Source organism: Siphateles boraxobius, unplaced genomic scaffold, assembly GCF_051911475.1.
Source record: "Siphateles boraxobius isolate OS27281-9 unplaced genomic scaffold, OSU_SipBor_1 25, whole genome shotgun sequence".
In the NCBI taxonomy this organism is placed as follows: domain Eukaryota; kingdom Metazoa; phylum Chordata; class Actinopteri; order Cypriniformes; family Leuciscidae; genus Siphateles; species Siphateles boraxobius.
In genome coordinates, this window is record NW_027508866.1 from 30,877,965 (window position 1) to 30,905,907 (window position 27,943).

General features: G+C 36.4%; 2 protein-coding genes across 5 annotated transcripts in view; one reads left to right on the forward strand and one right to left on the reverse strand.

Moving 5' to 3' along the window:
• Window positions 1-2,174: 2,174 nt before the first annotated feature.
• Window positions 2,175-7,606, forward strand: trim69 (tripartite motif containing 69). Of its 2 annotated transcripts, none has more exons than XM_077243458.1 (6): window positions 2,175-2,853; window positions 2,938-3,033; window positions 4,433-4,666; window positions 5,580-5,602; window positions 5,704-5,822; window positions 6,914-7,606. In XM_077243458.1, exons 1-6 carry the CDS (start codon window positions 2,332-2,334, stop codon window positions 7,456-7,458), a joined length of 1,539 nt encoding a protein of 512 aa, XP_077099573.1. In that variant the 5' UTR covers window positions 2,175-2,331; the 3' UTR covers window positions 7,459-7,606. The 2 variants fall into 2 exon arrangements, with proteins under 2 accessions (XP_077099573.1, XP_077099574.1); XM_077243459.1 differs by having other exon boundaries at window positions 5,707-5,822.
• A 5,170-nt stretch (window positions 7,607-12,776) lies between these two features.
• bmp1b (bone morphogenetic protein 1b) overlaps window positions 12,777-27,943 on the reverse strand; it is an 82,107-nt gene continuing 66,940 nt past the window's right edge. The window contains exons 10-21 of one of the 3 annotated variants that reach the window (XM_077243461.1): window positions 27,055-27,171; window positions 24,527-24,672; window positions 22,937-23,132; window positions 22,733-22,858; window positions 19,295-19,455; window positions 17,704-17,884; window positions 17,224-17,349; window positions 16,041-16,168; window positions 15,710-15,923; window positions 15,381-15,631; window positions 15,181-15,307; window positions 12,777-13,504 (exon numbers count right to left, since the gene is read on the reverse strand). In XM_077243461.1, the coding sequence (XP_077099576.1) occupies window positions 13,314-13,504; window positions 15,181-15,307; window positions 15,381-15,631; window positions 15,710-15,923; window positions 16,041-16,168; window positions 17,224-17,349; window positions 17,704-17,884; window positions 19,295-19,455; window positions 22,733-22,858; window positions 22,937-23,132; window positions 24,527-24,672; window positions 27,055-27,171 (1,964 nt within the window). In that variant the 3' untranslated portion in view covers window positions 12,777-13,313. Of the gene's footprint in view, window positions 15,308-15,380; window positions 15,632-15,709; window positions 15,924-16,040; window positions 16,169-17,223; window positions 17,350-17,703; window positions 17,885-19,294; window positions 19,459-22,732; window positions 22,859-22,936; window positions 23,133-24,526; window positions 24,673-27,054; window positions 27,172-27,943 lie in introns of all 3 variants that reach the window. The other 2 variants (XM_077243460.1, XM_077243462.1) reach the window with 2 other exon arrangements.

The following is a 27,943-nucleotide window of genomic DNA, read 5'->3' on the forward strand; positions in this document are numbered from 1 at the left end:
GTAAAGGAGTCTGATTTAAAAGCCCCTATCGTGACTGCCAAGTTTCCTGTAAAGATTGAGATACCACCACTGCAGAGTTGACCTGAAACCCATTTCTGAGTCACTCTGAGGCCTCAAGACTTTGACTTTGTGTTTCCCAAGAGACACTCCACAGCTATATCTATGTTTATTCAAACATCCGCTTGGCTATTCTACTCTGCATTAAATTATAGCTGTAGCTTCATCTTTTTTTTCTATGAGAACTTGGAAGAGGGGCAGGATATATGGAACTGAACTTCAACAATACTGAACGAACAGGAAGGAAGCGGAGGCTGAGCGGTCCTGGGGAACATGAGGAGAGAGTTAAAACCCAGATCTTTCTTTTCGGCTTGCAGTCCCAAGAGATACACCAACACAAGCATGCAGGCATGTGCAGACCACAACGATACTTCAACAGGATAAACAAGTGTCTCAGCAGTCGTCCTCAAATGCTAACTTAAAAAAAATTGGTAACACTCTATTTTACAGTGTCCTTGTTACATATACTTACCGTAGTAATAACAGTAAATTATGCATAATGACATGCAACTAACCCTAAACCAAACTATAACACTAATTATATAGGAAGTAAATGTTGTTAATTAATAATGCTCAGTACTTAAATGTAGTTACACTTTATTTTGAGGTGTCCTTGTTACAGTGTAACCGAAATAATACTAAATGACCAGTTTGTTATTGCTTATCTTACCATAATGAATGGAGATATTTATTTATTGTCAATCAGGAGAGAAAGGATGGGCGTGAGGATGGATGCGTAAGATGCAGGAAAACACAACAGCACTTACAAAGCACAGAGAATGTAGTTATATAGGTTGAAATCAAATAAAATACATACAATTATATTTTAAAAAGTAATTGGGTGGAAGTTTTGAGACAAAAGTTTGATAAATATAACGATGTATCATAAAATTTGCTTTATATTTAGAAATAATTATTTTTTAAAGAAATTGGCTGGAAGTTGTGAGACAAAACTTTAATAAATATAATGATGCATCAGAAAATTAGCTTTTCTTTTGAAAAATAAAACAAAAAAGTAAAATACAATAAAATAAAATAATGCAAAAATAATTTGATGATAGTTATGTGAAAACTGATAAATATAATGATCCATCTGAAAATGCATTGTTTAAGGGATAGTTAACCCAAAAATGAGAATTCTGTCAGTAATTACTCACCCTCATGTTGTTCCAACCCCATAAGACCTTCGTTCATCTTCGGAACACGAATTAAGATATTTTTGATTAAATCTGAGAGCTGTCTCATAGGCTTCTTAAGGGATTGAAACTTGTTCCCCGAAAAGTTATTAAAGACATTGTTAAAATAGTCCAAATGACTACAGTGGCTCAATATTAAGTTTATCAAGCGACGAGAATATTTTTTGTGCACAAAAAACAAACAAAAATAACAACTTTATTTCAACTTTTAATTTCCTTCTCTGTGGGCCTCTAGTCATTTAACGTAGAGTAATTGCGTAGTGCTACATCACACGTAGGCTCACTATTGGTTGACGTTGGTCATGTGGGTGATGCGTATGACGTACAACAACAGAAGCCTACGCTATTACACTAGTGAACTGACTCGAGGCCCACAGAGAAAGAAATGAATAGTTTAAATAACGTTGTTATTGTTGTTTTGTTTTTTGCGCACAAAAAGTATTCTCATTGTTTGATAAAATTAGGATTGAGCCACTCTAGACTATTTTCACAATCTCTTTAATAACTTTTTTAATTTTTGTTCCGAAGATAAACACAAAGTCTTACGGGGTTGGAACAACATGAGGGTGAGTAATTACTGACAGAATTTTCATTTTTGGGTGAACTATCCCTTTAAATATGCTTATTTTTATGCTTAAGTTTTGAAAAGAAAGAGTGGGGGAAAAGTAGGGCACATCTGGTTTTACTCACAAAGCTTTTTATGCTGACATAAGAACAGTTCACATGGAGGGGATTAAAATGTTTTGGATAAATACCAGGTTACTCTATGCAATAAAGTTTATTTTACAAGATTTCATAGGACCAATCTAGAAGGGGCTTTCTCCAAAAATAAACAATCCTTGTGATCTAGGCTCTTGGTTTCCTGGCGGTAGGTCTGACGTCATGTTGAAGGAAAGCAGAGGGGACGTGCAACTCCAGCCAACTTTTGGCAGGATCAAGCCTGAGACAAGAGCCGCCCCCTCAACTCCCCCTATCCTGTCTCACAGTCAACAGGAAAGACAGGGCCAGAGCTCTGAGACAGCAGGCAAGGAAGAGACCAAGAGAAGAACAACACTGAAGACCACAGAGAACAGACTAGATGTCCAACAATCTTCCCACACAGGACAAAATGGACAAGCAAAAGCTGAGGGCTGAACTCAGTCCTCGAGTGTCCAAGAGCTCTGCGCAGCGGCTGAGCAGGGACCTCACCTGCTCCATCTGCCTTGACCTGTTCAAGCACCCGGTTTCCCTGCCCTGCGACCACACTTTCTGCGAGGCCTGTATTTCCAGTTACTGGAGCGGACCTCGCGGTAAAGGCCAATGCGGGTCTGGTTCCTGTCCTCAATGCCGGAAAGTCTTCCCTGGCCAGAGCTACCGACCCAACCGCATTGTAGCCAACATCGTGGAGAGCTACTGTCAGGGGATCGAGGAAACGGGGGGTCGGCTGACCGGGTTGTCGGCAGACACGGTTCCTAAAACCCCACTTTGCAACCGACACAGAGAAGAGCTGAAACTCTATTGTGAGGAAGACCAGGAGCTGGTGTGTCTGGTGTGCGGGATCTCTCAGGACCACCGGGCTCATACGCTGGTGTGCGTGCAAGATGCACAGAAGAGATATCGGGTAAGAATCAAAGACAATTTGTCTCCTATTTTGTAACCTCTTCAGCTCAGCAGAAAAAAAGGTCATTGTTTTTGTGTTGAATAGGCTTCTTTAACCACTTCTGCAACTGCCCTTCAAAAAGAGCTCAACACTGCTCTAGAGTGTGAGAGAGAGACTGAAGAGGAGGTGAAGAAACTGAAGGCAAGAAGAAACTAACTCCTGCCACACAATCTCATGCACACTCTTCAATACTCCCTGGAAAGCATTGGCAATGATTCCTAAACCTAACCTGATCATTGTTATTTTAGTATCATTGAGATACTAATATAGTTTATATTATTTATTTTTTTTAGTTTATTTTTTTTTAAAATTATTTTTATATTTTCCCTTTTCATTGTAATTTTGTTGTGTTTTGTCAATTTGTGATTTTTTTTCTGTTTTTACAGTTCTAATTCATTTTTATTTCAGTTTATTTCTTTGGTTATTTTAGTATATTAAGTTTAATGAAAATTACAATTTCTAAGTTTAACTTTGTTATATTTTATTTTAGTTTTACATTAATTTAATTTCAAGTAACACAAATAAAACAAATATATTTAGTATTACTTGCTCATAATAACCCTGTACCTAATCTAAATTTTTGATGCTTTCCAGTTAATAGTAAGTAAATAGTAGGTTCAAATAAACACATTCAAAGTTACTTTCTTAAAAGGATAGTTGACACAAAATGACAAGTCTGCCATCATTTACTCACCTTCGCGTCATTCTAAACACAAAAGAAGATATTTTGAAGATGCAGTATTTCAACTGTTTTTCTCCATATTTGCCACCAAAACAACATTGCACCCCATTGACTTTCATTGTATAGACCAAAAACAGTGAAACATTTTTATTAAAGATATATATATATATCTTTTTTTTTTTTTTTTTTTTTTTTTTGCAGAAGCAAGACATGCATACACTTTTTGTACTGGGTTTGTTCTTTATTGCCATTGATTGTTCCATGAAAAACCTTTAATATCAATGGAACCTTTCCATTGCACAAAAGGTTCTTTGAAAAATAGTTCTCCAGATACAATGTTCTTCACACTAAGGAAAAAATAACTTCTTTAAAAACTCTTCAATTAAAGGTTTTTTGAGGTACCAAAAATGGTTCTTCAATGTCATCAATGCGAAAAAACGCTTTTGAACCTTTATTTTTAAGAGTTGTGTTTTGGAATGAAGGTGAACCAAATAGTTGACTTCCCTAGTACTGTATGTCAACTGTTTGGTCAACTACTGTGTTCAGCAGAAAGTTTGGAACAATCTGATAGAGTAAATGATGACAGATTTTCATTTTTGGGTGAACTATCCCTTTAAGGCCTACCAAAACTTAAGGGAAAATGGGGGGGGGGGGGGGGGGGGGTCAATTCTGGCTCCATTGTACTATAAAATTCCCACTTTTCATGATCCAGTCAATTTCAGAACATTCAATACCATTTTCAATCAATTCTCTTAAATGTTTCACGCAAGCTTGAGTTGCAAATGCTAGACACTGTACGTGTTGACTTCCACCTCTGAGGGAAAACATTACCTTAAATGTGACTGCTTGTGAACGCAGGAGCACACTGCAGATCTGAAGCAGAGAATCGAGGCACAGTTCAGCGAGCTCCACCAGTTCCTGTACCAGGAAGAGAAACTCCTGCAGGTGAAGCTGAAGACAGAGGAGCGTCGGGAGCTGATAAGGCTGGACGAGCACAAGGCCCTGCTCAGTGTGGAGATATCCCGTCTGCGCAGAGCTATGCATGATATCGAGGACAAACTCAGCGAACAAGATCCTTACACGTTACTCAGGGTGAGTGAGTGAGTGAACAGTCAGCCACACGTTCACACTCACTGATATTTGCAGCACCAAATACATTTATTTTCAATGGGAGGTGGTGATGATTAGAATCTAAATTGTAGTGTGTTATACTGTTGGCAATGGGTGTGCAGATAGTGAAGCTTGTGTGTGTTCCGCTGCCAGATACAGTTGGATCCTGCAGTGGAGTGGAATCCCATGCTGTCAGTGAATCGCTGTGTAAATGACCCTTAAAGATAGGCCATGTTAATTGCATAATACACAATAAATTGATTCTTGAGATCCATTTATATATAGTATTATATAGTTTATTTATAGTATTATAATTATATTTAATAATTACATATAATACATTTAAATATTAAATAATTATTTAATTATATTTATAATATAATTATATTTACATTAATATTTTACATACAAATAAATATTATTAAACATTTTCATTTTTTTTCATTTCTGGGTATATGTATGCTTAAATACATATAATACTAAATATGAGAAAACCATTCAAAACATATTAAATAAAACATGTAACATACATTAAAATGTATATATATATATATATATATATATATATGTATATATATATATGTATATATATATATATATATATATATATATATATATATATATATAATTTATCTTATCCTAAATTGTCATTTCAATAGTTAACTGTTACAAAAAGCTTTGTGGGACATCACTTGGGTTGGGTCAACACAGGAAACAATCTAATGATCTCACCCTTGCAATAGGAAGATAATGCCATTAGTGCAGCACAAGGGGATTTTCCAGAGTCGCAGATGTAGCTTAGTTTTCAAACACTGATCTCATGCGGAAAACTTCTGCCCCTGCCTCTCGAACTGAGCCAATTTCATCAATCTCCCTTTTCCTGTATTTTTTGCAGAGTATAAAGGGCCTGCTTCAAAGGTGAGCGCCCTCTATGGATCTGTTACATTTAATGTGTTCACTAATATTTTCATGAGGAAGTGCTTGAATTGTTTTTGTGTCTGGGCTTATGTTGTTTCAAGCAGGCAGCCACTGAAGTTCGAGAGGCAGGCACTGACACCACCCAGCCTGTGTGAGGGCCGCTTCGCCGGGCCCTTGCAGTACAGAGTGTGGAAGTCACTGAAGGGAAGCATCTATCCAGGTTTGGGAATGATCCTAAATAAAAATGTCATTTTCACATAGAATTATTATTATTATACATTTTATTTATGGACGCCTTACATGACACTCAAGGACACCTTAGAAACATAATAAAACTATCAACATTAAAGAACAAATAATAATTATTACAGCCTGGTTAAAGCTGGATACAAGCATAAAAGCAATCACATAAAAGCCTACCTAGAAGATGTATTTTCTGCATTACTAAAGGCTTGGGGCCCTTACAGAAGTTGTGCGAGTTCGAGGGAGAACAAGAGTGAGTGCAGAAGATGATCTTAAAGTACGAGTAGGAGTGTAGACATGATGAAGGTCAGATAAGAATGATGAGGCAAGATTATTGAGTGCCTTGTAAATAAGAAGGATTTTAAAATCAATATGATATTTAACAGGGAGCAATGTGTTCAGTTAGAAGAGTTGGCAAATAACTCTAGCAGCTGAATTCTTTAGCTGGAATTTGTAGAAAAGCTTTGAAGGCAGGCCAAAAAAAAACTTTACAGCATTACAGAAAGTGACTAAAGCATGTATATTTGCATGAATATTTAATATGAAGAATTGCAGTGCTCTTTACTGAGAGAACTGGACAAAGTCAATTCATTTTACCTATGTGGAAATATGCAGAGCGAATGACACTGACAATGACATATGTGCTTCGAATGATAAAGTACTGTCAAAGAAGACACCCAAACTTTTAACCTGATAAGAAACAGAAAGTAAGTAAATTTGATGTGAATCAGGTAGGTAAAGTTGGGTGTAATCAGCATAGCAGTGGTATTTAATACCAAATTTTCTAAAAATATTACCAAGGGGTAAAAGATAAATAATAAACAAAAAAGGACCCAAAACTGATCCCTGTGGAATACCAGTATTGATGTACTAAGGCTTATATCTAAACTGCTTCAACTTTACAAATCGAGTACGACCTGTAGCATTAAAACCGAAACCAAGTAAAGGGGGCACCAATGATTCCAATAGACTACAATATATAATCAGTAAATGCAGTTAAGACTTATTTTATAACATTTAACCGATTACTATATCATGAATTACCTTTTCTTTATTACATTGTTCTAGTTCCCTCAGCCATCACATTTAACTCCAAAACAGCCAACCCCTGGCTCAGTCTTACATCTTCGCTCACCTGTGTGCGCTACCAGACCTTCAACATCACGGTGCAGGACAACCCACAGCGCTTCAATGCCGCCCTGTCTCTCATGGGCAGTCAAGGGTTCACTAAAGGCCGCCACTACTGGGAGGTGGAGGTGTACAGCAGCACCGTGTGGACCGTAGGAGTCGCTCGTGAATCCGTCACAAGAAAAGGCGTCATCAATACCATGCCTGCCAACGGCTTCTGGACGCTGTCACTGTCGTATGGAGTTCAATACATGGCTGGGACGTGTCCACCTACATTACTGGCCTTGGAAGAGCCACTGGCGAGAATCGGCGTGTATCTGGACTATAAAAGAGGGCTGGTGTCCTTCTACAATGCTGAGAACATGACACACCTCTACACCTTCAAGGACACCTTCACTGAGACCCTCTACCCTTATTTTAACCTGGGGTTCCTGGATAAAGTGCATGAAAATGAACCTCTTAAGGTGTTCCTACCTAAAATCTGAATTTTAGGCTTTAATATTCATATTTTACATGCTTTATTATTTTATATTTCATAATATTAATATTTATTTTCTATATATAAACACTAGGGTGGACCTGGATATTTCAAGTTTAAGTATTTTAATATTGTTTAAAGGTAAGCGAATTACAATTTCCACAATATATATATATATATATATATATATATATATATATATATATATATATATATATATATATATTAGAGGTGGGCATAGATTATTATTTTTTTTAATCTAGATTAATCTCACTGTAATCTTGGAATTAATCTAGATTAAAATGGCTCATTTGAATTCTGCCGAAGGCATTCAGAATATGTGTGCTACCCAAATAATGACTAAAAGTAAGTCTTTGAGAATAGTTCGCCTCGCGTAGGCATGTGAATTTCTGCCAAAAATGCCATTCGACAATAAAGGAGCAAAAGTCGAATATCGTTCGAAGAAAAAAAAACAAAAAAAAAACGCACACTCACAACGACAGAAAGAGAGGCAAATTTAATCTTTAGCGATTTGTCATCAAACTGTTTATTAATTGAACAAGTAACATGTTTTCGTCGTTTTTTTAACATAGTAAGCTAATTGGAAGAAGAAAAAAACAATAAGCACGACGTTTAGGCTACAGTCCGTTTTTGCATCGCCAACCAGATGCTTGTTAGATCAAAAAATAATGTCTATTCATAATGATTTTATGTGAACCTGCCTTTAACGGCAATAGCCTCCTCCTTTTTAAACAAATTAGTTTTCAATCAATGTAAACTATTCGTGTGACTATGCCCCTGCGCAATACACGCACATTACCGCGGGATGGCGGGTTCATTTCATAAACTGTACACATTGGTAACCTTAGCTTATTTAACCTGTTAACCTTTGCCAGTGGGCCGACGCTCTGAAATTAATGTATATGTCCAAAAAAACGGATAATGTCATACTTTTTAGTAGTGCTATCGTGGCGTAATAATTAGTTTAGTTGTAAAATGTATTCCCTGAATGAAATGAAATCGAATGTATCGTCCTGTGGAATAATTCATTCACAGACAGCATACGAAGATGTTCAACTAATAAATATCTTCATCACTGGCAAAAATATGATGCATTTGCAGATTTGCTTTCACTAGACTAAAATAGATCCACTGCCACTTCATCCAACGCTCTTTATGTTCTTAAATCTTCCAGTTACGAATCCGAGTCGAGTGTGATTGAACGCGCTTCAGACGATTCAGTGCGTGAGGAACTGAACAGATCATTCAGACTGATTCGCGAACCGATTTAGACAGATCTGCCAACTTGTTTGATGAAGTCTTTGAACAGAATTCACTCAAAAGAGTGATTCATTTGTAAATTGAGCATCGCTCATGCTCATACAAAAGATACAGCGCGCTTGGAATAAACTCATTTAACAACATGTAATTACATTAAAATAAAGTAACGAGAGGAACGTCGCCCAACGTAACATGTAAAAGTATACACCTTGTGTCCCTGACAGGAAAATACCCTGCTGCGCGATCTGTGACAGCGCGGCGTCAATTATGTCAAATATAGGCTATAGGCCTACACATGGAATTGCGTGAAAATATAACGATATTCGAAAAATTCATTTTATGATCCCAACCCAACTTTGAGAATAAATTAACGGCGATATTTTTTTATCGCCCGATAAGAGTCTCACGTTAACGCCGATAACGGCCCACCACTAATATATATATATATATATTTTTAAATGACACCATATTTTGCAAAAGCATTTATGTCAACATTACAGTGGGTTAGTGGAGGCACATGTAAAATGAAACCAAATCTTTAAAAAATGGTTATAAACCATGGCTCATAACCCTCTCTCACTTAAATGCTGCTGTAAGCTATTTTATTTTGGACTAGCAAGCATAAGATACCCTAACAGATATAACTGCCTTTGTATATACACATGTTTCTGTGGTATTCTAGATTTTATAAACAAAGGGGTGAGTGAAGATTTGGCTGGTCAGGATAGTCAAGTCAGCCCCTGCTGGTAGATGCAGTAACTACACCCATCTGAGAACAAAAAGCATTTTTCTCTATCGACATTCATTCAAAATTATCTGTATATTTTGTACACAGCAAAATCCCCAGAGTTAAATTAACTCTGCTCAGAGAACATTTGGTCCCTCTCTACAGAGAGTTAAAATAACTCTGAATCAGAGTTAAATTTAATGAGATACTTAATTGATTAATTAATTAATGATTGGGCATTACTGATGAACACCTGCTGTCAACAAGCATAATCACAGAAGGAAAGAGAAACAACAAGAGAAACACAAGAACTACAACTGACTTCTAGCCACAGCCTTAAATGAAATCAAATTAAGATAAAATACATTAAATCTGTGAAGATCTCAGCAGAGGAGGATTAACTCCACAAACAGCATTACCAGCTTCACTTATTACTAACCAGATTTACTTTATTTCTGTCAGACGTCTACAGAAGGTTTTATTGAGAATTAACTGAGGTTTAGAGTTTGACGATTTACTGAAAATGTTTGATCACCATTATAGTGATGAGTGTTACCTTTAGTTGGGCAGTTTGACTTAACTTTTTTGCAAGTTTCTGGTTTTTGTAACAGTTTTACCAAAACAAGTAATTTGTTACAAAGAAAGCGAGAATCATAGATGATCAGGTGATATAGTTTTCAATAACAAAAAATTGAATAATGCACTTATATCATCACTTTCCGAAAGTGGTTATTTGATGTTAATAGATTATATTCACTAACAATACTCTCTAGCCACAGATAGGACATTCCGAATTTTGTTTTTAAAATACATTATGGGGATTTTTTTTTTTTTAGACAAAGACATCAATAATCAGCATATGAATCTCAACAATGGTAACATGCCGCAATGCATGCTGGGAGCCACAATAGTATTAAACTCATGGCTCCCAGGATGCATTGCGGCATGAAACATGTCACCATTGTTGAGATTCATATGCTGATTCTTGATGTCTATGTCTTAAATAAAGAAATCCCCCCATTTAAAAAATCTTATCTGTGGCAAGAGAGTATTGTTAGTGAATATAATCTATTACCACCAAATGACCACTTTTGGACAGTGATGAGATAAATGCATCATTCGACTTTTTGTTGTTGAAAACTAAATCACCTGATCATCTTTGCTTCTGGCTTTCTTTGGAACACATTACGTGTTTTGGTAAAAGCTGTTACAAAAACCACAAACTCAAAAGAAAAAAAGCTAAGAGTCAAACTGCCCAACTAAATGAAACACTCGTCACCATAATGGTGAATTTTCAATAAGTCGTCAACATCTAAACCTCAGTTAATTCTCAATAAGAACTTCTGTAGACGTCTGACAGAAATAAAGTCAGTATGGTTAGTAATAAGTGAAGCGAGTTGTATAATCCTTCTCTGCTGAGATCTTTAGAGATGGAATGTCTTTTGTCTTAATTTGATTTCATCTAAGGCTGTGGCTAGAAGTCAGTTGTAGTTCTTGTGTTTCTCTTTTTTCTGTTCTTGTTGTTTGTCTTTCCTTCAGTGCTTCTGCTTGTTGACAGCAAGTGTTCATCATTTATGCCCAATCATCACTTAATTAACCACTTAAGTATCTCATTAAATTTAACTCTGATTCAGAGTTATTTTAACTCTCTGTAGAGAGGGACCAAATGTTCTCTGAGCAGAGTTAATTTAACTCTGGGGATTTTGCTGTGTATAAAAACTATTTTTTGCAAGCAACATATCAAAATGATGTCAGTATACTACAGTATATATTTAACCAGTGACATTATTTTCTGAAGGACATTAAAAGCATGAAAATGGACTATTAAAAAATAGTTATTTCCCCTATCTGCAACCTTTAATGTCACAGCTCAATGCTGTAAACAGCAAAATAAAGTCAGTGCAGGATAGTGTAGCCAGTGCAAATACCACTTATATCAGCTTAAAACTAGGCTTCTATGTATAAAGAAACATGGTCCTAAATGTCCTGCTGAGAAAAATAAACTATACAGATGTGATAAATGAATAAAAAAAAAATCACATTAGGCTATACAATTGTAGGATAATGTCTAAAAATCTACAAGCCTAATGATTTTATCTTTTTTTTTTTTATACAAACATGTACAATCTCTAGAAGAAATTAATTAAAAACCAACAACAAAGTGCGTTGCTCCATTTTTACTGTCTGGTAAACATGTAAAAAATTATTTCCCACCTCGTTACATTATACAATAATGCAGTTGCCTTTACTAACCACAAGGAGGTGTAACTGTACTCTTGTTACGTTAAGCCAGGGGTTTCCAAACTTTATCTGTCCTGCAGAGTTTAGTTCCAACTTGACCTGCCTGTAAGTTTCTAGTATGCCTATTAAGACCTTGATTAGCTGGTTCGGGTGTGTTTAATTGGGATTTGAGCTAAATTTTGCAGGACAATGGCCCTCCAGGAGCAGGATTGGACACCGCAGCGTTAAGCCGACACAGAAAGGGAAAGGCGTAGCATCCACGCTGACTCTGTCTAGTTTTCTGGGAACAGCAATTATACATAATTAGGCCTACGCTAAAGCTCTTGATTTCCACCTTTATAATTATTAGTCACAATGACTTAAACAAGTGACATGAGTCATAAAGTCCTTTAAACTTACAATGAAAATTGATCTGGCTTTATGAATTAGCTATATTTAAGGTTATAAATGTGGTAATAAAAAAAATTTAATTACGGGGTGAAAAACTCAAAGTGTGGCATACGGCATTAAATAATCAGCCTATACCCGTCAGTTTGAAAAGAATGAGAAGAAATTTCTAAAACTAGACATTGTGTTTAAGGTAGTTCTGGATCACTGTAAATCACTGCATAGCACACATAGAAAAACAGAAATTGCTGTTGTGAGAGTCACGACTATGAGGGACTATCTTCCAACGGAAGCAAAGCATTTAAGGAGGTTTACTGAAAAAAATTATAAGATGAAAAATGATTCACAATTCAAAATTGTCATTAATATTTTTATTATGTATTAAATGTCCCATAAATGCAACAAATGCACTTGAGGCCGTGGTATATTGAGCATGAAATTGCCTTTTTCTACAGTAGGTTTTTTTTTTTTTTGCAGTTTATGGGCCTGACCAGCTGAAAAGTGTCCAGTCTGACAACTAAGTTTTTTTTTTTTTTTTTAGCCAAGTTGGCTCACTGCAGACAGGCTATAAATAGTTAAAAACTTAGCCTAGTTTCAAAATGATGATTCCTAGTTAAGTTTGACTCATACACTACTCACTGATGATCCTAGCTCATTTTATACACAAAGGCAAAAGAACAATAAAAACCTTTAGTCATCTCAAATTGTTTATTAGTCACATTAACATTATCTTACAGTTCATTGGTTCAGATCGACAATTTGAAATGGCAAACAATTTAAGTTTAAGGGAAGGCTCTCAAGCCGAAACGTGTTGGTATTCTTTGATAGTCAAGTCAAGTCAAGTCATCCTCATTTATATAGCGCTTTTTACAATGTAGATTGTTTCAAAGCAGCTTTACAGAGATAAACATATAATTTAAGGTAACAGAGATTGGTTTGGTTTTATAGTGGCTCTTGAAAAATTTTTTTTCCAGCTAAAGTTAGTTTTGATTGATTCACTTCCGTCTAAATGATCATTTGTTATTAAATTAGGGGCCGCTAAGACGACACCGTTCTCTCTAAACAGACTTTAAACGTGAACCTGTGATAGACGCTGATGGCGTTCACATGCGCATTAAGAATTGATTCTATAGTTATGTGCGTTTGAATATATGTGCGCAGGTTTGTAATTCCTTACAAACCATGCCTAAACAAACTACTTTTCTATAAATTTTGATGCAGAATTTTTATTTTATCTTATCACTTTGGGTAGGTACGCGAACCGAAAAATTCCACAACGCTTTATCTGTAGAGTGGTATAGGGATCCTCCATAGGGAGAGGCTAGTTGGCACTTCAGCACTGCATTGTCATCAGGTCCAGGCGAAAGTCCTTCGTCAGATCTGGAAACGGCCTGGATCCGGCAGGCTGCGGGAAAACCTCGGGATAAACCAAGACACTAAAATTAGCGTAAATGCCATTCTTCTTATGATGTAACGAGTACATCAGGATTTGAGGGAAGTGTTCCCAGTTCCGGCTGACCTAATCTAAGCAGCCTAATATTGAATTATAGAAGTCTATAGAGTGTTATGTGAATGCTAGGTCAAAGAGATGTGTTTTTAGTCTAGCTTTGAACTGACAGACTGTGTCTGCTTCCCGGACAATAATGGGAAGATTGTTCCAAAGTTTTGGTGCTAAATAGGAAAAGGATCTACCGCCAGCAGTCGATTTATATATTCTAGGTATTATCAACTGGCCGGAGTTTTGAGATCGCAATAGACGTGAAGGACTATAATGCGTTAAGAGCTCAAGTACTGGGGAGCTAAACCATTTAGTGCTTCGTAAGTAATCAGCAATATTTTAAAATTTATACGATGTTTAATAGGGAGCCAATGCAGTGTTGACAGAACCGGGCTAATATGGTCGTACTTCCTGGTTCTGGTAAGAACTCTAGCGGCTGCGTTTTGAACTAGCTGTAGTTTGTTTATTAAGCGTGCAGGGCAACCACCCAGTAGAGCATTACAATAATCTAGCCTTGATGTCATGAACGCATGAACTAGTTGTTCCGCATTTGTCAATGAGAGCATATGACGTAATTTAGATATATTTTTAAGATGGAAAAATGCGGTTTTACAGACACTAGACACGTGACTTTCAAATGAAAGATTGGTATCAAAGAGCACACCCAGGTTCCTAACTGACGACGAAGACTTAAGAGAGCAGCCATCAAGTGTTAGACGGTATTCTAGGTTATTACGTGTGGAAGTTTTTTGTCCAATAATTACAATCTCTGTTTTTTCAGAATTTAGTAGTAGGAAATTACTAGTCATCCAATTTTTTATATCAACTATGCATTACGATAATTTTGTGAATTGGTGAGTTTTGTTAGGTTTGGAAGAAATATAGAGCTGAGTATCATCAGCATAACAGTGAAAGCTAATTCCACTTGATACACAAGTGTTGCTGAATTATCTGGATCCTTCTTCATTGTTGCTTTACTTTATTCCTTGCAAATTGTGAGTGGGTAAAGTTGCACTAGATCTATTTCTACTATTATAATTTAAGTTTAGAAGTCTGAATAATCATGTACAACTCTCATGTAAGGAATAGTGCTAGAATTGTTTGGGTTTTTTTTCTCCAAAAAATATAATCCTTGTATAATTTCCAAACTCAATTACCCAAATGTGTGGAAATAAAAAAAAATGTGATTTTATTTTTATAATAAAAGCAACATCTAAAAGTCTTTAAGATGCTAGCCTTCAAGGAATGGAAGAGATCTCTGGGAGGCTAAAGTGCATCAGGGACATTTTAAATCCAATTCATCCTTCCTCCTTGACTTGCAGTCAACAAAGCTCTTCATACTAATAATATCTGCCAGTCTGATGTTCCATTTCCTATAGAGTTTTCAATGGATCCTTTGAAGAACGACAAAAAAATGTTGCCATATCACTACATCAAGATTGTCATCTCTGCTTTTTATAGCTTAAAGGCTACATATGGGGTTGGCACCATTAGGACTTCCTCTTTGCACTCTGAAGGGGAGGGAGCAAGAGGCCTCGGGTGGCTTCAACAATACAGGGGCACAGGAGCTCTTCTGTCATGAAGAACTCACTTACTAGAGTGCAGGGTGTCCTGGAACTTGGTGCTTGTGTACCGAACATGGAAACCTTTCTTGTTGATGGTGTCGTCCGAGTGAAATTTGATGACAATGGCATCACCAGCTGAATAGATCTCCTCTGGTGGCTATAAAGGATAAAATTGAGACATAAATGTAAAGATGTGTGTGCTTATGCTGGCTTAAAAATCTCAAGCTTACCCCAGACCCACAGTAGCGTCCCAGCCTGGGCACTTTGACATCAGCGCCATCAAACAGCTCCAAGTAATCATAGCCACAGTCAGCTTCCTCCTCAATCTCAAAGGTGTGGAAGATGAGCTCCACCCCATAGCCCTTCTCTGCTGAGATCACCCACTGGCAGTCTGAAGCTCCGGGATAGTTGTTGTCACCAAACTGAGCGTGGGAATACAGATCCTTGGTCTTTATCTCCGCCTTCAGACTACCGCCACACTCTGAGAACAAGGACAATTATCGGTAGCCAAAATCAAACGTTCATGGAGAACCTCAGGAGCACACAGAGAAAGAAATACCTGCTGAATGAGAGACCTTAAAACCCCTTTTCTGTACTGAGTTATCCGAGGAGAACCGCAGGAACATAGTGTTACCACTGGAAATGACTGGCGATGGCTTTTTGCTCCCACAAAAGCGTCCAAAACTGGTCGCTCTGCCGTTTTGGCCGTCATATATCTCCAAGTGGTCGTATGTACACTCCTGCTGAGCCTCCATGTCAATTTCTTCAAAATCCTATTGGAGAGAATACAATTCGGATTAATTGCCACACAAACAGAGTTGGTGGAATAGTTTACTAGTGTTTACTGTATCTTTAACCACTCATTTTGTCAGGCTGAATTATGCAAGTACAAGTTTAATGCGGTGGCCTGGGATGGTGGATAGGGTCCATGTGCAGGCCTTCTTGCTGGGGTATTTATCAGGCCAGTTTGGACTTGTGATGATACCGGACACACTGGTAATGGCTTGATCACAGCCCACTAAAAACACAAAACCAGGATATAGATGATTGTTGTGAATCCTCAGCTAAGGAAAGGATGCATAGGAAATATTTTCTGTAAGCTTAATGAAATTATATCTTGTTTGAATAGTTGTAAGTACTGAAAACTGTAGTTACCAATGTAATCTGTTACATTACACATTTTTGGTAATATAATCAAACTACTCTTTGATTACTTTTAGATTACTTTTGACCTTACTTTTTGCCATAACTTGTTTATTCGATTGAATTAACAATACAAAGAGAAAAACAATTGTTGAAAATTTGACATCAACAACAAACTGAAGTGCATTAAACATTACGATAGTTATTAACTGGAAAAAAAATTACATTTTTTTACACAAAAATATTATATTAATTATATGCATGCATGTGTATATATATATATATATATATATATATATATATATATATATGTATATATATATATATATATATGCATGTATATATATATACATACATATATATATATATATACACACACATTATATATATATATATATATATATATATATATATATATATATATTACACACACACACACACACACACATTCAGCACTTCTGGGTAGTTTGGTAGAATTAAATGTCCTTATTCTTTTATATCCGCAGGACTCGCGTGTGGCGCTGATATCTGTCTCTCATTAGCAATCGCGACCTGCTTCATAGCACAGTCATGTTAAAAAACATGAATGTTTAAACATTATTAGATCCATCAGCATGACATCAAGTCCCATCAGTCCGCTTATCACTGCATCATCAACCTATGCCTTTGTTTTTGTAAGAGGTTAACGACCCCTGGCGGCATTTTTTTTTGCATATTTCCATTTGCTTTTTGTAAATTCTTTAATCTTGAAGTTACGATTACCTGTTAAAGCTACAATGTTTTTTGTTTACTCAGGGCAGCCTTGGAGCACTAACGAAACAGCCCTTCTCAAAAAGAATAGAGAGCTTTGAAGTACTTAATTTTGTCCAATTTATGCCAAATGAATGCCTCTAGTGCAAGAAAGATTGGTAACGTGATGTAAAGGCGAACCTTCTTTGCAGTCATGTTTATTGGTGTGCAACACAAAGCCGCTGCGACACTGACAGCTGTAGCTCCCAAACGTGTTAACACACTCATGCTGGCAACCTCCATTCTCCCTAGAACACTCATCCATGTCTGCCAGAGAAAAAGAGGAACTGTAGTTTATTCTTTAGATTGTTGATTGACACAATACGACCAATTATATAACTAACAGTGAAAGACGAGTTAAATATTGCTATTAAAGAAAACTTGACGGTTCCGTATTTCACCACAGACATCCATTGTAAGTACATTACTGTAAATGTATGCATTTACAAAATGAAGGACAGCTTCACATAAATTCTGGTTCAGTGCAAGAACATTCAGAAAGTATTCTTTAAAATAGTCAGAAACTGTCAGAAAAGAAAGTCAAGACTGTCTGAAACTCATTTACCGTATATTGTTCGTTAGCTGACAAAACAAATGCAGATCATCAATTCTCATGCTCACCAGAAAAGAACTGAGCTTTGAAGCCTCTCTTGGACACAGTGTTGTCTGATTTGAACTCAACACGCATACTGTTGAGCTGGGACGTGATCGCCTCTGGTTTCTCTGTGCCACAGAACTTCCCATGAAGCTTGGCGTCAGTGGACAAACCACTGTGTACCTCAACATAATCATATTTACAAACCTGTAAACGGAATACAGAATAGATTTCGCATTTTTTTGCTCAAAATGAACAACATTTAAATAAACAAATAGTTAATAAATAATCTATCCTTCTTCCAAAATATCTTGTCTTACCCATATAAGCCTATTAAATGTGTTAATATTTTAGACCTATCAGGATGGATTTCACTGGAAATTGCATACATGCGTCACTCACCCGAGCGTGTCTCGACTAGGGCTGAACCCTAATATTCGACTAGACCTTAGTCGACTACAAGAGGCTTAGTCGACCAAAATTGTATTAGTCGTAGAAAAAAGTCCACAGGAAGTGGCAAAGTCACACAGTCTGTGAGGGACAAATCGTTAACGGCGGGTCCTTCTGGTAATTACAGTATGTCGGGCAGCAAATCCAAACATGCAAGTAGTACCAACTTTACATAACTCTTAGATAAATGTGTATGATTATTAGGCTTTAGAGTGTGGAAGCTAAAGTATAGCGTGCGTTACTGCACGACATGGAGGCGGCGGCGTGATCACTTGCATTTTTTCATGACAATAGCGGAAACAACTTAAAATACTGTTTTTAAACAGATAAAAGTAATACATCATTCGAAACTATCTACTTTTATTTGTGTAAACTCACAATAAACAGAAGGTTGTGCTTTTGTAAAATAAAGAAAACAAACAGGATGCGCTTCCTGCCATCTCGGTCTTTGTGAGCTGGAGCGCATCAAAAAAATTAACCGAAACTCAGCGGATAGGCTACTTGCCTCACAGTCATAAGAAGTATATAGAAAGCTTGAAATGTCTACTTTTAAGCAAAGCAATTCAAATAGAAAACAAATACTCTGTGATTATGTAATAATCACACCTTCACTTTACTGCGGGGATGGCGAGTCAGCATCCTCATAATTTCATCTTTGCAGTGGATACTGCCTCAGAAAACACTAGTTTAATAACTCTTTCCCCGCCATTGATGGAAATTTTCGGCAATCTTGTGTTTTTATTGTTATACAGTAGAGGGCGCTATTACACATCTTCAGAAAGACTCCTGATCAAAATACGTCAAGAAGATGCAGAAACATATGTAATCAAATGCATATGTAAAATAACATGATAAAAAAAATGCTGACAGGGAAAGAATTAATAAATAATTAAATGTCTCCTTGCTATTTCCGACACATCCATAATCAATACTTTTGCTTGTGCTTTGCGGCAAGCTTTATGCCTCTGCTTGAGTGCAGAAAAGGCTATATATTTGGCCCTAGTATATATTTATTTATATTTAAATTAGTATAAACGTGTAATTAGTTGACTAATGGCTTATAATGAACGACTACTAGTTAACTAGAAATATCTTTATTCAGGGGTAGCCCTAGTCTCGTCATATCCATAAGTACAGAAAAGTTACATCGAAGTCAAGTCAACTTACATCGTTCCCCTCAGTCTCAAAAGTTTCAAAAAGTAGCGTGATGCGGTACTGCACAGGTGCAATGAGCTGCCACACACAGTTCTTGTTGGGCGGGTATTCCTGCGGCCATCCTGGACTAGTGAAGGAGCCGTTGAGTTTGGAGATGAATCCTCCACAGGCAACTGCTGGGATCAGATAGAGAAGTCATTATTATATTGGCTTGATTGACTTGACTTTGAGGCAAGCCAACATGCAAAGAGATACACATGACCCAGAATTTTAAACACAAATATTCTGACTAGCCAAACAAGCATGCCTTTGAAGGCGTTCAGAAGAAATTTTACTGCTTTCAACAACTCAAATATTAATCTTCTCCATTGCCAGAAACATCAAAGATGGTTAAAAGCAACCTGAATGCAAGCATCAATAAACCAATTGTTTGAAAACACATTATGGCTTTTAGATGCAAATAGTCTACGTAATCCAAATTCTCATCCAAAATTGTCACACGTTAAAAAATAAATACGACCTCACGGTTGTGTCAATCACGTTTACACACTGCCTCTGAAACTTTAGTCCGTCATAAAAAAATTCGGATCTGGTTCGATTTTCTGCATTTTTCGCATAGGTAGAAAGCATTTTGAGAGGTCTTTTGACAATTCAGAGCCACCGAATGACGAATCGAAAAAACGCATACAAAAATTTCTGACTCTAAGTCTGATCACTTGGAAAAGTAACAGCACATCTCAAGCCCCATGATTTCACGCATTCATGCCTCAGGTCAACCCACTTCAGTTAGACATGTTCTAATTTTCCAGTACAATGACTGCAGTTAAAATCTGACAAACTGATATAATGAAAAGTAGGTTACCACTCTGAAAACCCTCAAAGCCTGATTGGAGAGCAGTGAATGAAATCGTCATTTTTACCAGGAATATAATTACCACACTGGTTTTCCTGATCAGTTATGACTATTTGTTAAAAGGGAACCACTTCAGGCCTGATTTCAGTCTGTTTAGTTTATAAAGGCCAGAAAATAACATGTAGAACCAGCACATTCTCTTACTTTTTAGACATTTTTGAGCACGTAACCCAACGTGACATTGGCTCTCATGTGTCTCGTGACTAATTGCGTCATGCTAAAGTTTGAGTGTAACTTTTCTAAATGGGATATGACTGTGCGTTCACGGAGTGGAATCATTTTCAGTGATTAAGACCTTGGGCCCTATCATAACGATTGAAGCGCATGGTCTAAAGCGCAGGGCGCAAGTGCACTTAGGGCATGTCCGAATCCACTTTTGCTAGTTTAACGACGGGAAATATGGTCGGTGTGCCCAGCGCATGGTCTAAAAGGGTTGTCCCTATTCTCTTATTGAGTAATGGGTGTGTTTTGGGCGTAACGAGTCTCATCTCCCGTTCCCTTTAAAAGCCAGTTGCGCTCGCGCCATCTCTAACAAGGAAACGGATCTGCTCGTGCACGAGGTTAAAGCATGTGAGCAGACCATCTACGGGACAAGCCCACCATATCTTTATGTACACAATATTAATCTTTTACATTGTAATCCTTTTATTTTTAATATTTGTCTAGTTTGTGTGCTGCTGCTCGTCCCTGTGTGTGTAATAAGCAGAGTGTTCGCGCGTTGTGCACATGCCTATAGACGCACATCACTACATGACTCTTTAAATGACAAAAAAAAAAAAATTGCACCATTGACTTAAGACCAGGCTTTTGTTGGTCAATGTGGCAGTCTATTTCAGTTGCCTCAAAATAGCAATGCGCCAACAATGCGCCTGAACACACCTTTCTTTCAGACCAGCACACCCTTGGGGGAAAAGATGGGCATTAGCTATTTAAACAACGTGGCACAGGACATGGAAATAATAACTGCGTCGGGCTGAAACTAGCAAAAAACACTTGCTATTAGATTACCCAGACCTGCAAACCTTGACAATATTTTTTGAGTACTCATTGGGGGGGGGGTCATATTTTTTGAGAATGCAAGACACACACAAACATTTTCAATACTGCTCAAAACCATTTTTTATTCATGATTAATATTGCATTGCATATAATGTGTTGGTCATTGCTGGTCAATAGTCTAAAATTGAGAAACCCCTAGAAAACAGTAAATGAAAAATAAAAAAACACTAACATCGGAACATTGTACATTTAAGATAGGCTACTTAATTTATTATTCCAATATCCAAATATGATTCTAAATCTCACAGAAAAAAAAATGGCTTTTATTTGAGACGTGCTGTCTTTGCATTTGAACATTGCACATTTTAAACAGGACACACATTAGCTGAATAAACGTTAGCCAATACAAAGATATTTATAGAAAATAGTTGACAATGAATAGACAGGAGTCCAATAATAACAAAACGAACCACTTATTCTCAAAAGAATATCAAGTATAAGTTAGAGGAATCCGACATATAGGCCTAATGAGGGCTGTGTTAACAGTACAACGTTCGTCATCTAACGAATTTTAAAAACACGGATGGATAATACAAAATGCTTTCTGACATTTTGACAGAAAAAAACACAACCAAGAATAAAATTTAAACTTAGCCCGTCAATTTCCATTTTACAATTATCTTCTCTCTCAGTGTTTGTGAGAGAGCTTGCGCAGCACTGATACAACGGTAGCCTACTTTTTTATCCATAAGTAACAAACGCACTAGTTTTCATACAAAATAAATATAACATAATTAGGTAAGTTACTTCAGTTATTATTAAAACAATAACGTAACACATGCAGGCTACGTTTCTCAACACTGAGAATGAATAAATAAACGCCAGTTTCTCCATAATCGCACTTATCAGTAACTTAATCCACAAATCACAGAACTTTCATGATCACTAACATAGCGATTTTAATTTTATTTAGATTTATTGTTCAGCATTACTTAAGCATTTTATAATTTGCATGACTGAATTATGTTTTCCTCTTATCTGAGTGACCATGAATGACGGAGTATTTTAAGATAATCCATGCGCATGATAGGTCTTACGCATCTGTCAATCACCCTCGCTTGCTATTTGGGGAATGAACCCAGCGCTATGATAGGTCGAACTCTTCTTCTTTTGCTGTTGCTTGATTTGAGGACTGCGCGTGAACAGAGAGGCACGTCACCAGGTTTTTGCGTAGTTTAGAGTGACAAATCGTACTAGCGTACTCTGAGGTCAGAATGCGTATCCGCTACGCAAAATGCGTACAGGTTGGCAGGTCTGGATTATCCAATTCAAATCAATGTGATAAACAGTAACGGGAATTAGTAACTGACTACAATTTGTAAGTAATCTATCCAGCACTCTTTGTCCTATAGAAGAAATGTAACTTCTGCTGACTAAGACTTCTGATTAAATGTGAGGTTAGTAGATATAACTAGGGTATTCTGCATGGTTTTCAGCACATTGCTGTGCGTTTTACATGAGGAGGTAATTGGTATCACCTGCGCAGCTTCGGCGGTCTGGGGCGAGCTCGAAACCAGGGTCACAGGCGCAGTGGTAGCTGCCCAGGGTGTTGACACAGCGCTGCTCACAGTGACCTTTATCAGGCCTGGAGCATTCGTCAATCTCTGCATTACAAGCAAAGTTCAAGGTCAGAAGGTCACAAAAGTAGGTAAAGAGGTCAATATGCAATTTAGGAGTGTCACCTTTAAAGAAATTAGCTGCAAAGCCAGCTTTGTTCACAGAACCATCAGATACAAACTTCATCCACAGCTGGTTGGAGCTGCTTTTGACATCATCTGGCTTTTCGTAGCCACAGAAACGGCCCAGTAGAGGACTGCTCTCAGAATCACCGTCTCGCACTTCCAGGTAGTCATAAGCACAGTTGTCATGTTTCTCAATCTGAGTGTGAAAGAGCACCTCATGAGGAAAGGATCGTAATAGAATTGTTACCTGTGACATCTCTCTGTCAGAAAAGTCATTGAGGAACAACACAAGAATGCTTCAGATTATCATACTGTAATAAGCACTTATGATGCCATGACAAGCCGCAGTAAATCACAGACATTTCATGGATTTATGTTGTATTTTCTACTCATCAATGACTTTAACATTTTATGCCATTTCCCAGTCTAGTTCCCCCTCGCTCGTCACATCATTTATCTGTACATTTTCTCTGTACTTTCCTCCATAATAACACTTGTGAAAAAGTGTGCTTAATTGTACTGAATGTGCTTTTATAGTGTACTTCAAATCTTCAAACATATAAAGTATATTTTTTTATAAAACTGAAGGCTACTTGCAAATATAATAATAAAACAAAGTACATTTTAATATATACTATATTTCATAACACTCTTACGTGCACTTTTAAAATAATGGACTTTGTAAAAATGTCAAATTAAAAGTACATTAAGTACATTTTGAATCATTTTAAATGTTGACTAACATACTAAAGCATATGTAAAATACTTTGTTATAATTTTAACAATAGTGTTTTATTCGATATTACATATAAAATTAATGTATTTTAAAAATACTTAAAATATATTTAAAAACATGACCGAAGTTTTAGTAGAAATTACATTTAAGTGTATTTTAGTTTACGTAAGTTGTCAGTACATTCAGCAATACACTGTAACCATATGTCAAAGACAATAGAAGTAATTATGATATTACATAATTAGTCCATTTCGTCCTACTTAAGTGGGTCAAAAAACACTAAAAACAAAGTTCAGCTAATTGCATTTAATATAAATTTGAACTAATATTACACAATGCTACGTTTGCACTTAAGTATATTCTTTTAAGGTATATAATAGGTATTCTTTTTAGGTATATAATAGGTATTCTTTTTAAAGTATGCTAAATTGTATGCTAAAATGTAATAGATACTGTTTCTATATTAATCATTTAGAGTTAGACTTTTGGTATATTTTTGAACAGATTAATGCGAGAAAAATAAGTAATAATTAAAATGTTGGCAAAAACAAGCATTATTAAAAACAGCGCAGCAATATATAATAATATAATATAATATAATATGTTTTGCATATAAAGTGAAATACAATGACATGGCTGATATTTATATAAGTAATAATCATAGGGACACATGGTGCACAAATTACAGCATTTCCTGAGGAGGACCCACCTAGATATATATATATATATATATTTTTTTTTTTTTTTTTTTTTTGTGTGTGGTTTCAGACACTCTGTTACAGTGTTGTCTGAGGCTAGTTATAGAATACTGCCATGACAATAACAAACAAAAAAGCAAGACTCATTTACCCTACCTCAAACGACTGGAAGATGAGGCCCACATGAAACCCCTGGGACACGATGATCTTCCATGTGCAAACTTTATTAGGCCGATAGTCGTCAGGGTAATTGGGTGACTCGATCTGTCCACTGTCTCTTCTCACTTCCCCTCCGCAAATAGCTGAAACCATGGATAGGACATCACACATTAACACTACATCTCCTCAGATGGGCCTCTCAGCTAATGGTCTTAAAATGGTTTTACTCTTATTTGAAGGAAAGGTCTTTTTCAGTAAGGATTGGGGATTTTTCTTCCTCTGTAATTCATATTGACTGTGGAGTTACTCAAGGTTCCATTTTCGTCTCCAGCTAAATGCGACTAAATATCAAGTTATCATTCTTGGCCATTCTTGATAGTTAACGGATGTTTTGTGTCCATGGTCAATAATTGTGCGGCCCAAGATAAGGAATTTGGTTGTAATTTTTTGACCCATTCTTAACATTCGCTGATTAGATTAAGGGTATGGTAAAAAAAAAAAAAAATTCAGTTAAGGACTATTGCACAAATTAAAACTTTTTTTGTCTGCTGCTGAACTTGAGACAGTGATTCATGCATTTATTTCCTCCCGCTTGGATTATTGCAATGCAGTTTATTTGGGAGCAAGTCAATCTCTTATTTCAAAGTTGCAATTGGTCCAGAATGCAGCTGCAAGGCTCCTCACGAATACTAGAAAGGGGGAGCATATTACCCCAGTTTTGGTAATATATTAAAGAAGAATATATTACTAATTTAATTCATATGAATTGATCGATCACTTAATTGTTTACTTTACAATTCCTAAAACTCTCTTTTAAAGCTCGGGCTTTTTCTGTTGGACTGGAATACCCTTCCACCTGACATTAGATCGGCACCCTCAATTTTAAAGGTCCCCTGACATGAAATTTTCACTTTGAGTTTTTTTAACATTAATATTAGTTCCCCAAGCCTGTATTTGGTACCCTCGTGTCTAGAAATTTCAGTTGGTGTAAACCGAGTTTTGGCTATCTTTCTCTGCCTGTGAGAAAATGAGATCTCAGACGGGCTGATCTTGAATCTTGAAAGGTTACCTCCCCCTTCTCTGCTTTGCCCGCCCAGAGAATTTGACCCGCCCATGAAAAAACGAGCTAGGAAGTACGAACGCTCGCGCGCGATTTTAGTTTATCCTCGAGAGATATCATGGCGTGTGGATGATCGAAGCACAAAAGTTGAATAGAGAGATATAATGGCTTGCAAACGAGCGAAGCATGGCAGTTGATCAGTGTTCAGATGTACAAATGAACACAAAAGTATTTTTTAGTTCCTTCATCCGAGCCTCTGAAGAAACAATGGTTTAATTTTATTTTCTCTGGAAATGCGCTGATACAACTTCCCAAAGTTTTGGATGGTCCAAACATTTCACCGACGACTGTTTCCTCAACTTGGGCCAATACAGAGCTGGCCTCGATGAACGTCTGAAAATAAATCGATCGAGCTACCAAGCAACAATTCAAGTTCAAGTTCAGAAATGTAATCTTTCTCTCAAAATCGTTCAATACTGTTAATGCATCAGTAAGTCAAGCCAGTGACTAAAATATCACCTTCACATCGTTTCTTTTAGTAGGATAAAAATAATCTTATTTAAATTGTGAACAAATTATTTACAGAAATCGATCAAAGAACAATTTTTCACACAGCGCGAGTTTATCTGGACAACTCGTTATGAAATCAATGACGCACGTGACTGCACAACAAAGCTCTTACTGTATGTACATCATCGTGTTTGCATTGGTGAAAGCATTAGAGAGAGTGCAGAAACTGCTTTGCAATGATAAGATCTTCAGTCTCGCGATCTACAGACTGTCATCTGCTTGCTCAATGCTCATCACAGCAACATTTTATGTGATGGGAATAGATCTAAATACTTTAAAAACTTCTGACAATTCGTTAATCTCGATAGCTGTATTAGTAAAAACGTAAAATAGCAGTAGTAAAGGTATTCGAGAGACTTTCACATGTAATACGTAGCTATTTCATATGCACGCATGTCAGCCAATCACAGCAGTGGCCGCGTTTACACTGAATCCCACAGCAGACACGCCCCTTCAAACAGAGTGTTCAAATCAGAGGCTAAAATCAGGCTAGGAAAAATGCCTTTTATTTCTAAATTATGACTATTTTTGATCTAAAAAACATACTAACATTATAAGGGCAACCCAGGAAACATTATAAAATAATACAATAACCCCATGTCAGGGGACCTTTAAGAATTGAAAGCCATAGAAAACAAATGTGTTTTCAATCAAGATTTAAAAATTACAATTTTGGCAGTTGTATTATGTTTTATGTTTTTTATGTCTTATCCTCACTGCTTTTCGTTATTTTTGTCTGTTTTTGTTACTTTTGACTGTTGTCTTGTGTTTGTTTTATTATTATTTGTTATTATCTGTAGACTGCTATTAACTGTACAGCCCTTTGGTCTACTTTGTAGTGGAAAGGGCTCTATAAATAAACTAGACTTGAGACTAATGGTTAGCGGACTTATACCTTCATAAACAGCATAGAAGCCTTTCCCCACCCAATTACTGCTGCTGCGGAATTCAATCCACAGTTGACTCTCAGTGGAGACGATTGCCTCTGGTAGCTGGTCTCCACAAAAACGGCCTGAAGCAAAAGAACCAATTGATTAAAAAGTGATGGAGCTCAACTTACTTCCAAAATATCATGGACAAGGTTGATTAAATATTTAATTATTTAGTGTTTCTTTCCAATAATCTTAAAGCCATTTAAACACATTTAATACAAACACAACACAAACTAGAAAAAAAGTTTGATGAGACAAACTTTAAGTTGGCTTGAGAAAGCTGGACCAGAGAGTTTGAAGTTTAAAATAGTTTGAAGTTTGATAGATGGATTAGTTAGAAAGAAAGAATAGTTAGAAAGAAAACGATACGTTAGAAAGAAAAGAAAGATTAGTTAGATAGATAGAAAGATTGGTTTTAATAAAAGAAAGATTAGTTAGAAAGAAAGATTAGTTAGAAAGAAAGAAAGATAGATAGATTAGTAAGAAAGAAAAAGATTAGTTAGAAAGAAAGATGGATTGGTCAGAAAAAAAGAAAAAGAAAGATGGATTGGTCAGAAAGAAAGAAGGATGGATTAGTTAGAAAGAAAGATAGATCAATAAGAAAGAAAGAAAGAAAGAAAGATGAGTTAGAAAGAAAGATAGATCAGTAAGAAAGACAGAAAGAGATTCGTTGGAAAGAAAGAAAGAAAAAAGAAAGAAAGATTAGTCAGAAAGAAAGAAAGATGGATCAGTTAGAAAGAAAGATTAGTTAGTTAGAAAGAAAGATAGATTAGTAAGAAAGATAGATTAGTTAGAAAGAAAGAAAGATAGACTAGTTAGAAAGAAAGATTAGTTAAAAAGAAACATTAGTTA